We start from the raw sequence: 12049 nt of genomic DNA, 5'->3' as shown, positions 1-12049 counted from the left end.
CCTTGTTCTTGAGTTCTCTGTAGTCCTCATTGTCCGCTATGTTCAGCAAGTCCGGTTTTATCCCATGCTTTTTCAGACTCAGGCCAGCTGGCCTTTAAATTATTATAGTTGCAATATCTAATCAAACTTAGTGGCTTTTAAAAAAGACCTACAATTTATTATGTCATGAATCAGTGACTTATGGAAGGCTTGGGGAACATGAATTATTTCTACTTTGTTTGGTATTGGCTGAAATGATTTGAATGGGCCTGGGAAAGCCACCCTTTAATTGACTCAACCAAATAGCTGGTAACCCAGTCCTGCTGCATTGTGTGCTGCGCAGACAATCCCAGCTCAGTGGAGCCTCATCTTTTATATCTCAAATATACTGAAAAGAGACCTAATGATCTCGAATGTGACCAGAAATGTGTGTTCATATCAATATTTAAAATATTTAAAAATCACTTAGTCTGAGGTCAAGACTGTTGACCAGGTTTCTTTGTTTCTCTCCATGAAGTAGTGTCTAGAACCTTTGACGTCCTTGTGAGGTGGAAACTGAATTTTCAAGGAAGATGTTTAAACAACGAAGAACCTGGGTTTTCTAGATTCCTAGAGCTTAAGCCTAGATGTTATTGTGACCACAGCCAACATATTCCCTTGGGGTATGCCAAGATTTAAGGGGAAAGGGACTCTGCCTCTTGATGGCAGAGATATCTGAGTATTTGTCACTATTCTTAATCACCCATCATTTTCTTTACAGAAATCATTTTATAATGGATAAAGGAAGACTAAGACGTTACATTAGACATTTACTGGTGTGTATGCCAAGATCGCTAAACCCAAAGCTTACCAAACTAGCAGTTGCATTATGTCTAAAAGGTCACAAAAATCATATAAAAAGTAATTTTTGAAACTGTCACATGTCATCTTTGTCATTATTAGTAAGTGATTGACTATCTCCACTCAGAGAGAAAAACACTGAGATGTATCTCTCTACACAGCTAGCCCTCTCCATCATGAACATTTATGTCTGCTATGTAACAATGGGGCTTTCCAATGTATTTATTATCTTAATGTGACTAGGGCTTATAGAACTTTTCTTTTTAAATATTTCATTATAATACCTGTCTTAGTAATATGTATTTTATGTGCACCATTGTATCACCAATAATGGGTTTGAAACATAATGGGTTTTTTGGCATAGGATTTACTAGAAAAATATTGAACACCAACCACGTCCCAGGAACTGTGTGTTCTTTGGGGGAAAGATAATGAAGAACATGAAAGAAAAGGCCATGTGCACTTAGGTTTTACCTCCTTAGTGTGGAAGATGAACAATAAACAAATGAGCACACCCATCTAAATGGAAACAAAGATAACTGTGTTTTGTCAGGGATATGGAATGCTGGCAGAAGAGAACATTTAGCCGGTGTGGTCAGGAAAGGCCCCTGAGAAGAATGGAGCTATAAGCAGGTACTTGAGTGAAGCAAAGAGATTACTGTAGAAAGGGGAGTTGCTTAGTGACCTGGGAAGGATGAAGCTGTGGCGAGAAGCACACTCTTGGGTATTGCTTATCATTTGTTCATTTCCTTCACATATATTTCTCGGGAAATTTAACTCATTTATAGTTCATATAATTATTAAGTAATATCATGCTTCTGACATTTTGAGGCTGGTTCTTAGTTTTTCTCTTTTCTTTCTCTTTCTCCCTTAGACTTCTCTACAGTGCTTGAGTGATGTTTTTTTCTAAGAGTCTGTTTTGACTCCTCGCTTTACTATTATTGGTGTATCTGTCACTGGTTTTTGCTTCATGGTTAGAGTGGGACCTAAGATAAACATTATTGGATTAAAGTAAGGCATTTTAAAATGTGAGTTGCTCAAACACTATCATAAAATGGGTCAAATAACAAGAAAATAAGGGAGAAAGAGAGAAGAGAGAAAAACATTATATGTATATTTACCCATCTCCATATTGTGAGTTTAGATGTTCTGCTATACATCTTTCTATATTGCCTACTTCAATAGTTATTAATTCTGATTGCCTTCATTTTGTTTGTATGCTAGACATGCATGGTCTATGCACTGTGTTAGGGTGTTCTGAATTTGTGTAGTTCCTCTTTTTATGAATGAACTTTAAACATCCAGCACTTCCTTGCTGGTTAGCAGCTTCTCAAGCCATTTAAAGAACTTGTTAATTTTTCCTTTTGCAAGGACATGTAAGGTGGTGATAGTTTTTCAACTTCTGTTTTTCTGAGGCCATTTTTATCTCTGAACCACAGCTTCACTGGGTATAGCATCCTTGATTGATAGTTTCTTTTCCTTGAGCATGTGACAGTATCATCCTAATACTTCCTTCTGGCCTGTAGGGTTTATGCTGAGAGCAGGTAATTGGAACGTGTGTGTGTGTGTGTGTGTGTGTGTGTGTGTGTGTGTATGCATGTGCATATAAGTATGCATGTATGTGTTCGTGCATATGTATGCATATATGCATGTATGTTAATTATGTCCGTGTGTGTATGTATGTGTCTGTGTTGCTTTTTTGCTTTCTCAATAACCTTCTCTTTGTATATAACCTCTGAGAATTGATTATGCTATGATTTGGAACAGATTTCAATGAACTGAGTCAATCATGATGACCCTTGAAACCAATTGTGGTGACAATGACCTTCATGTACCTGTATTTTAGTTTCTTTTCAATTTTAGGACCAGGCAGTTTTCTGTTATTATCTCTTTGAGCATGCTTCTTATCTCTGTAACAATCTGCACACCTTCTTGACTCCCACATCCCAAGTGTCTGTTCTTCTAATACTGTTTCAAAGTTGCCGTGAGTTTTCTTTGCTCTTCATTCTTTCTTCTTTACTATCCTTTGATAGTCTTTTGATAGCCTACTAATTATTTATTCTATGAAAACTATTGATTTGGTTATAGTTTGTATACTTTCAATTCAAGGCTTACTGGTTTTAGTTATTAAGTTACTACAATCCTCGTAAGTTTCTCTGATAAAATACTGAGTTTTTTTTTTTCCTCTATGTTTCCTTGAAGTTCATTCAATTTCCTTAAAGGCTTTAAAAAATTCTCTGGCTGTGTATAGATTGATTTCTTTATGGTCAGTTATTGGCAGTTGATTTTGTCCGTTATTGTCAGTTGATGATGTGGCTTCATTGTTGCTCGTCTTGGGAATTCTAAGCAGCTGCTTTGTGGCCACAGCTATTTCATCAGTGGGTGAGAATTTGAGTTCAGGTTTGCCACAAGTCTACACTGGAGCACTGCCATGGTTTCAATATTGTGAAGTGCTTGAGGCCCCTGTTAGCATATTGTTGGGTCGCTGTTTCTGTAGCTCTCTCTAGGGTTGGGGTGAGCGCAGATACCTCGTCTATAGTTACTGATGTGTGGTCAGAAGCCCCAGGATTCTTCTGACTCTTCCTTGACCTTATGGCAGAAGGACTATATATAAACTCCCATAAGCCAACAACACTATCGTACTATTGCATCCAAAGCCCAAACTCTTCTGGACTTAGCTCAGTACAGACTAGAGTCCCAGCCCATGCCACTGCAGTCTGCTGGTGGCATAGTCTCACCTTACGACGCCTGCAGCTATCCAGAGGTAAGGTCTAGAACACAGATGTGTTACACTAGGGCATCAGGTCTCTGTCATCAGGAGAGGTTCAGAAGCGCACCCCCCCCCCGTGGGCCTTGGCCTTGGTGTAGAAACTTGAGATCTGATAGGCATGGTGTTGGGTTTTACCGAGTGGGCAGAATTCCACTGCAGTCTTGTACTTAGCCCACCCTTTCTTTGCAGTAGGTACAGTATTCCCCCATACTGTGCTCAGTTGGAATGAGTCCATTGCCATGCTAGCATGACTCCAAGTGAGGCTGAGCCCTGATTTCTAATGGATTAGATTTTACAGTGGCAGGTATAGGTATAGTATCTAAGCCATAAGCTTAATTATCTCTTCCCTTGAGCAGGAGAAGTATCTCACTGTACTGCATGAAGTAAGAGGATAGCCTAGGAATTTGTTTCAATGTTTCCTTTCTTAATATGCTAAAACCAACCAATTTCAATCCTCTCTCTCTCTCTCTCTCTCTCTCTCTCTCTCTCTCTCTCTCTCTCTCTCTTCAGCTCTTGCAAAAGGGTGAAAAGCCATTTAATTTCATGCTTCTGTGGGAGATATTACTTGTTGTCACTTTGCTCTGTCTCTTTGTGGAAGGCAGCAATAATATATTTGTCAAACACAGTCTATTGCAAGCATATTATGGAGTCAGTCTAATTAAACATAAATAATGGTAGTCCTGCAGTATTGACTGACAATTTATAAAAAAAAAACTGCAACTATTACAGAACACAATTAGTGCACTGTCTCCTCAATCTGTAATGATTCATCACTTAAAAAATTCACTCTGCTTGTTTCTTTTCTGAAAACACACACTTGCATATTTTTAATGTTATTCTCTATTAATTGGTTCATATTGCTACTGTTTATGTTAAGAGCAACAGTGATGTAATGGAAATGTCATGTCTAGGATTGCTTTCATTGGGGGGGTGCCTTTAGAGATGATTATTCAAAGTTTTGAAGATACAGTTTAGAAATGCAAACTCTATATTTCTACCAAATTATAATTAAATACGACCTATTTAAAAGGATTGTCCTGCTCTGGTATCTAAATCTCTAAATGACAGTGGAAAAAGTAAAAACTACAGAAATGTTTATAAAATAATAGCTTTCTGTTGTGGCATTACAATGTGTTATGGTTTGATGCTTTCAGATAAACAAATAGTTTCTCCCCAGTTACAGACAGGATCCTAAGTTGCTTTACTAACTTGGATTTAACATCATTTGTACCCAACAGGATTTGGCTGGTGAAGCTGCAGAGGGAAATAGTTCATGGTTTTTCTCAAGAAGTGATTTTTTTTCCCAAATGCTTACAAGATGGCAGGTGGAAGTGATCTCTGCCGATGACACATATTTGTAAATACCTGTGATGGCTACATGGTGTTTATTGAAAATCAGAGCACAGAGTCACCCCTTTTCCCATGGTGAAATCATCATGATCATGAAAGAGATAATGAAAGCCATGAGGGAGGAGGTGATGTAGGATAAGACAGTGGGCCTATGTGCAGTTGGGGTTTGAACTAAATGACTTTTACACAGTTGTCCCAAACTGACTGGATCCAGAGAGAGGGAAACTTGTACACTCTAGGTTCAGACCCAGGCAGTACTCATTTTCATTCATAATTCCCTGCCGATAAATCACAATGGTCACAAGCTGTCTTTGCTCCTGAAATGATGGGCTCAGAACATTTCTCCATCTTCCAGTAGTGACAGGAGCTTAAGGACTCCAAGCTCCCTGCCAGTTTTAGCTCAGCTTTTAGTCTTATCCCTGCTCATCTGCACCAAGTTCTAAAAGTGGAGCACTTTAATCTGACTCCACCCCCTGGATTTCTGATGTTCTGTTAAAAATTATTTATAACCAAAGAAGTATTCTGAAAGCTGGAGGGAGTAAGCTGTGAGAGGAGCGTGCATTTTGAAGTCAGATCATCAAGCCTTGGAAAACGGTGGCTTGATTAGGCTTCCTTTGGGAGAGTGAGCTAGAGGAAAAGAGGCCAGGAATGCTGGGGGTTGGCGAGATGCCTTGGTGAGTAAACTGCATAAGTCTGGTGACCTGAGTTCCATCCCCAGAGCCAATGGAAAGGTGACAGGAGAGAAATGATGCCACAAAGTTGTTCTCTGACCTCTGTACACGTCGTTACACACACACACACACACACACACACACACACACACACACACACACACACAGAATTATAAAAAGAAGAAAATAAACTAGGGTTAGAAACTTTAGCAAGTTTATAACTTTGTGTTGTCTGATTGTTTATGAACTGTTCACACTGCTTTCATGGAGGTTCATGCAGTTTGACATGGTGGTGTTCACTGAGGTCACCAGCCTTCTTCCGTGCTAACCATTCTAGTAGCCCTACCAGGTGCCAAGCAGTCTTGTCAGGGTTTCATATGTGCTAGCCTCTGGAAGTAAATCCAAATATTTTTGTCACATTATTTATTGATTTAGTCACCTTTATTTTTTTCTTCACTTGGGATATCTGTTTTATTTTTATCATTTCTTTTATTTCAGCTCTTCTTTATGCAACTATTTTTGGAAATGTTACCACAATTTTCCAGCAAATGTATGCCAACACCAACCGTTACCACGAGATGCTGAATAATGTTCGAGATTTCCTGAAATTGTATCAGGTCCCCAAAGGCCTTAGTGAACGAGTGATGGATTATATTGTCTCGACATGGTCGATGTCAAAAGGCATCGACACGGAGAAGGTAGAGTTGTTTGTTGTTATTATCATTATTGCTGATAATCTTCTGCTTACGGGATATTTAGATGCATGTCCGTTTCCCACTCATATTTCTCTTGTGCAACGGCTTTATAGATGCTACTATAGTTTTTGTAAGTGACATTTCAATCAATCATATTTATTGAGTGCTTGGAAGGTGTGGAGCACCCAATCATTGACAATCAATTAGTACCAGCCATGATATGCAATGGAGAAAATTTGGTTTATGAAAACAGCTCATTACCGCATTCCCCATGACACTTCATTACCACTTAGTAATTTTCTGTTACACTCTCAGAGCATCCTCCTATGAGATCTTATTCTTAATTTTCCCTTTTGCTTGCTGTCCATTTAAAAATGAAAAGAGTTCAGAGAGATGGCTCAGCAGTTCAGAGAGTTTGCTGCTCTTGCTAGTGACTGGAATTATGTTCCTAGTAGCTATGTCTGGCAGCTCACAGCCACCTGTAACTCCTGTTACAAGGGAACACACACCCTCTTCTGGCAGCCGTGGGTACCTGTATGCACATGTGTACACACACACACACACACACACACACTCACACACACACACAAACTTTTTTAAAAGTATATTTTTTTCAAAAGGAAAAAAAAAGAACGAAACTTTCCTGTTATATGTGAAAAGATATATTCTCTTCTATCATATCTTTTCTTAAATGTCTCTTTATCAAATGCATTATAAAATACCTTGTTATTCTTTTTTTTACCTTGTTATTCTTAATCTTCCCTTGATCTTTCATACATGCAGTAGAGACATACTTCCTTCCCAGTCATTCCCATGCCTTATTTCATGCCTTCTAAAGGGAACTTCTTTTTAATTTCCCCACCCATTTTATACTTGGGCAAAGAAGGACTGATAAAAGCCAATTAAAATTCCTCACTTTCCTGTACCATTGGAGTCACATAAAATGTTAGGGATGGCAGCTTGAGCTGGCATAAGGCAAGTGAAAGCCAATCCCAAGTTATTTAGTTTCTAGTACCAGCGAAGACTGTTCTTTGTAGAGCACTTGCATTTAGCAGCTGACAGCCAAATTACAAAATACCTTCCTTGCCATTTGTAGGTGGTATGTGTTTTTAACCTCTCTCTCTCTCTCTCTCTCTCTCTCTCTCTCTCTCTCTCTCTCTCTCTCTCTCACACACACACACACACACACACAGAGAGAGAGAGAGAGAGAGAGAGAGAGAGAGAGAGAGAGAGAGAGAGAGAGAGGAGATCACCAACTACTCTATAAGTATCTTTCAATGCAGTGTGGAAAGCATAACTGATCAAATGAAATTTCACACAAGCAAGTTTCAAGTCAGACCAGATATTGTGGGCACCAGGTTATTGAGGGAAGGTGAATGATTGTGAAGTATAAGGGAATCTCTCTCTCTCTCTCTCTCTCTCTCTCTCTCTCTCTCTCTCTCTCTCTCTCCCCCCCCCCCCCATGTGTGTGATGTGCAGAGAAGCTGCACAGAGGAATTATGAAAGAGTGAGATGTTCTCCTCCTTCAATATTTCACATCTGCAGCATAAATTCCCCAACTAAATGACCACAGAAGAAAACGTAATGAAAGCATATTTCTTGCATCTTGATTAATATCCACTGATATTTGTTTAGTGGGAAATGTGTGAAGAACTTTTAGCAAGGTGGCGAAAAAGGTAAAACCACAAACGCTGTAAGAAAATGGGAGAAAGGGAATTTTTCTACACCGTTGGAACATAAATTAGTACAACTGATATGGAGCATGGGATGTTCCCTCAAAATGCTAAGAGCAGATCAAACACAGGGTCGGTCTATCTGTGTCGCTTCTTGGCAATTGTGAAATGAAAGTCAACCATTGTAGGAAATAGATATTTATACCTTCACAACAGTCAAGATAAAATAAATGCTTAAATAACACAATAATGAAATCCTGTTTTGTATAACAAAATGGATGGGGCTAGGGGTTGTTATGCTAAATAGAATTAGACCTAGAAAGACAAGTAACTAACTCATGCTCTCTCTAGTGCAGAGGAGTTAAAAGACAACTTGAGTTTAGAATGGTGGTGACAAGGGGAGGTAAGGGCAAGGAGGGGAGGGGTAAGTCAGAAGGAGGGTGGGTGGAGGTAGTGACTCACACTTAGGGCTGATTTTGAGACCTCGGAAAGCAGACTTAAATGTGTGACAAATATGAAGACTTGGCTGTGCTTGTGTGAAACCCGCCATGATGATCGGTTCCTTCCAGCCTAGGGAAATGCCCACTCAGATCAGCTGTGCGTCAGCTAGGGCGAGAGTCCGTGATGAGAAGAACACGTGAGCCTGATTCTGGGCCTGCAGAGGGGATGTGCGGATTCCCAGGAATTGCATCCTCAGTGAGATAGATGCCTTTAAAAACAGTTCTTAGATTACATGTCATATGCTACTGAAATAAGAAAAAAGCAAGAATTTGCATGCACTTCCCTGACTTAAGTAAAGAATCTAACAACAGAGCAGAACTCTCCCTGGCCTGCTGGGCATTTAACTTTAAAATACAGTGGCAATGTTTTAAGATGCTGACAGAGAGTAGCTAGAGAGATGGCTCAGTTTAAATGCACTTACTGTTTGTGCAGAGGACTCCAGTGTTTTCTGATGCTTTTAGGTGATCCCCATGTGAAAGGGTTTTTGACACCCCCCCCCTCAAAAAAATGGTCACAGCCCACAGGTTGAGAACTGCTGCTCTAGGGTGATCTTATACTTTGTTTTTCCCTCTGAGGACCTCCCGTTACCACACAGACACACAGACAGACAGACAGACACACATATATATGACGGAGAGAGGAGCCCCCCCACATTAATAAAAAATCACTTAAGGAAAAATTTAAAGCTTTGAGTAAACATAGAGCATCACAGAAAAGGTACAAAACAAGTTTGTCTAATTTGTAAAATATTTTTAAAAACCAATAAGGTTAGAATATTTTGGCAACTAAGTGAGTCAAAGGTATAGTAATGTTATCTAGACATTAAAAAAAACATAGTGGTGGCCTTTAATTCCGGTACTCTGGAGGCAGAGGCACGCAGATCTCTCTGAGTTGGAGGCCAGCCTGGTCTACAGGGCAAGTGCCTGGATAGCCAAGGAGGATAGTAACTAAGGCTACATAGAGAAACCCTGCCTCAAAAGACCAAAATAAGTCCATGTTTGTCTAGTAAATTAGTGGATGTAGATTCTCCCTCAATAACCAGCACTGACTTCAGTAACATTGAGTGTTGGGTTTTCAGTAGCAGATGTCATTTCCTTCTTGTTGAGTGGGTCTTAAATCCAATTAGAGAGCTGTTGGTTACCACCAAGATATCGATGCCACTCATGCACTCTTATTGTTATTACTGTTATTCCATTCTTAGTGTTGATGTGGTTCATAGGCATCAAAGTTGTGTAGGACTCCTGGCTGCCTCCCTCCTTAGGAAGCTTGCATGATACCTTCTTATACCATGAAAGCTAGTCCTCAGAGAGCTAGCATTTAGGTTACCAACATGACTGCCCAAATGTGAGTTAAAAATAGTTGACACCACTCTTTTAAAAACACATTCTACTGGCAATTTAGTTCATGGAAACTATGCCCTCTAGGAGCTTAGGAAAAAATCCCCTACATTTGAATCCTCACTAAACGCCATCTACGACCTCAAGTTCCCATCACCTCCATTGCCGTCACCAGACCCAAGTCCCTGTATTCCTTGGTAAAGTGAACTCTTGAGGGTCAGGAGGATGACTTGGGTTAAGTGATTAGAATGGTGGAGACGGGTAGGGAAAGTTTATTGCCTTTACATGTTTTTTCCTTGCATAGTTCCCTTACATTTTCTTTAAAATACGTTTAACAATAGAGGTTATTAGCAAATTTGCACAAACACACCCCAAAGCAGGAGAGTAAATGAAGCTCAGTGTCTGTTTTAATGCCTCTTCCTGTGTTAGCTCCCAAACAGCTGTCTGCTCAGTTCTATGTACAATGAGATTGAATAACATGTTTCAACTAATTAGAGAAAACACATTGCTCTAGTTATTACGGTTTCTTTCTAGCTTCTCCACATATTGAGCTTTATAGGTTTTTAAATTTAACATTAACACACAAGCAAATCAATCTCACGGATCCAACTCAGTCTTCACTTAACTCTGTTTAGTCCAATCATGGGTTAAAATAATACTCATGTGGGTATGTGGACATTTTTAACATTGAAGTTTGTCTAGGTTAATTTTTTTACATGAGTCAATGCCTAGATTAATTTTATCTACTAGACAACATTTTATTGACTATTAATCACTGCAGGTGCTTAGCATTTTTTAAAAAAATTTAATAACAAAATCCATCCCCTGTGCTTTGCCACTGGCTAACATTCTGTACTTAAAAGCCTGAGAAATGGGTGGAATGAGAGAGGATTTAAAATGAAAGGAGATTATAGGGGAAATAGAAGAGATGTTGATTAAAGCTCATAAAATGTATCCTGATATTTGAAATAACTTTTCATGGAAATAATTCAAATGAAATACATGATTTGGGACTATATTTTCATTTTGGGGACCACATAAAATGCATAACTCATACAATGTTTTCTAGAACATGTACTTCTCACTGTCCTGGAGTGTCCAGTGCCTCTTTTACAGGTTGGAACCTAAACCCTTATGATTTTTGTTTGGAGTTTTTACTGTTTTTCTAACACATAGCTTGAGCATAAATCAGTAGGCAAAGCCTCCTTGGTTTTCAGTTTTTGCTTTATCTTCTTTGTGCAAGATTAAATGCCAGTATGAATTTGCATTACGTGGAATATTTTGTAAAAATTCATGACGTATGTTTATCTTTGTTTTAAAAGAGGTAACAATCATCTCAATACAGTCCACATTACTCAAGTCATAGGTCAACTATCATGATCACCTTTTGACCAGATAGTTCAAAGAAATAATGTCAAAGGGCAATACACTCTCTCAAAGTTGAAGAAGGTGGTATACAGGTCTGACCATATTGCCATATAACAGACAGGTAAAGGAAATGTAAATATTCTCTCTGGTGGAGAGGAGACTCAGGGAGAGGGGTGGAAGGTAGCTCAAGAACTAAATTTATTTAAAGAACATGTCTCCCTGCTTAAGAAGGAAATTCATATCTAGAGGTAGAGGATTCGGATAGACACAAACAGAATGCAAACCCGACGATCTCTCAGACCCAGCACAATGCTCTTACTGCCTCTCCACTCTCTAGTTCTTGTGATTTCTACTGAATGAATTTAGATGGGACACGGAAACATAGAGTTGAAGAGAGTCTGTGTGTTACAGAATGACTCAAGGCACTCTCAAAGGTGAGAGAAGCTCATTGTATAGAAGAGTGCCCTCATTGGGTGAGACTGGACCATAATAACCATTGTGCTAACCCACGGGTTTAGGTAGGCATTATGCTATTATTTTGAAGGCTTCATGAACAGAAACTATGGTGTGCTGATGTACCCTCGCTTGGAGTTCTGTTAGCTGTCATATCCGACTCAGGGACAAACATTTAAGAGATTCTGTATGAAACTTACGGAGAAAAATTCTATGCTAATTTAACACTTATTTTCAGCATTTTTTTCTTCTTTTTCCATTGTGTGTGTGTGTGTGTGTGTGTGTGTGTACATCAGTGTGGAGACCTAAGCTTTATGTCAAGAATCCACTTAATTTTTTTTAAAATTTATTTATTTATTAAGGATTTCTGCCTCCTCCCCACCACAGCCTCCCATTTCCCTCCCCCTCCCCC

General features: G+C 39.1%; 1 protein-coding gene across 1 annotated transcript in view; it reads left to right on the top strand.

Moving 5' to 3' along the window:
* The window catches only part of Kcnh5 (potassium voltage-gated channel subfamily H member 5), a 314460-nt gene that overhangs the window by 168797 nt on the left and 133614 nt on the right, over nt 1-12049 (top strand). The window contains exon 8 of the mRNA XM_005343212.3: nt 6109-6308. Within this exon, the coding sequence (XP_005343269.1) occupies nt 6109-6308 (200 nt within the window). The remainder of the gene's footprint in view (nt 1-6108; nt 6309-12049) is intronic.

Source organism: Microtus ochrogaster, chromosome 1 (assembly GCF_000317375.1).
Source record: "Microtus ochrogaster isolate Prairie Vole_2 chromosome 1, MicOch1.0, whole genome shotgun sequence".
Classification (NCBI taxonomy): Eukaryota; Metazoa; Chordata; class Mammalia; order Rodentia; family Cricetidae; genus Microtus; species Microtus ochrogaster.
This window is presented reverse-complemented; position numbering and strand designations above follow the sequence as displayed.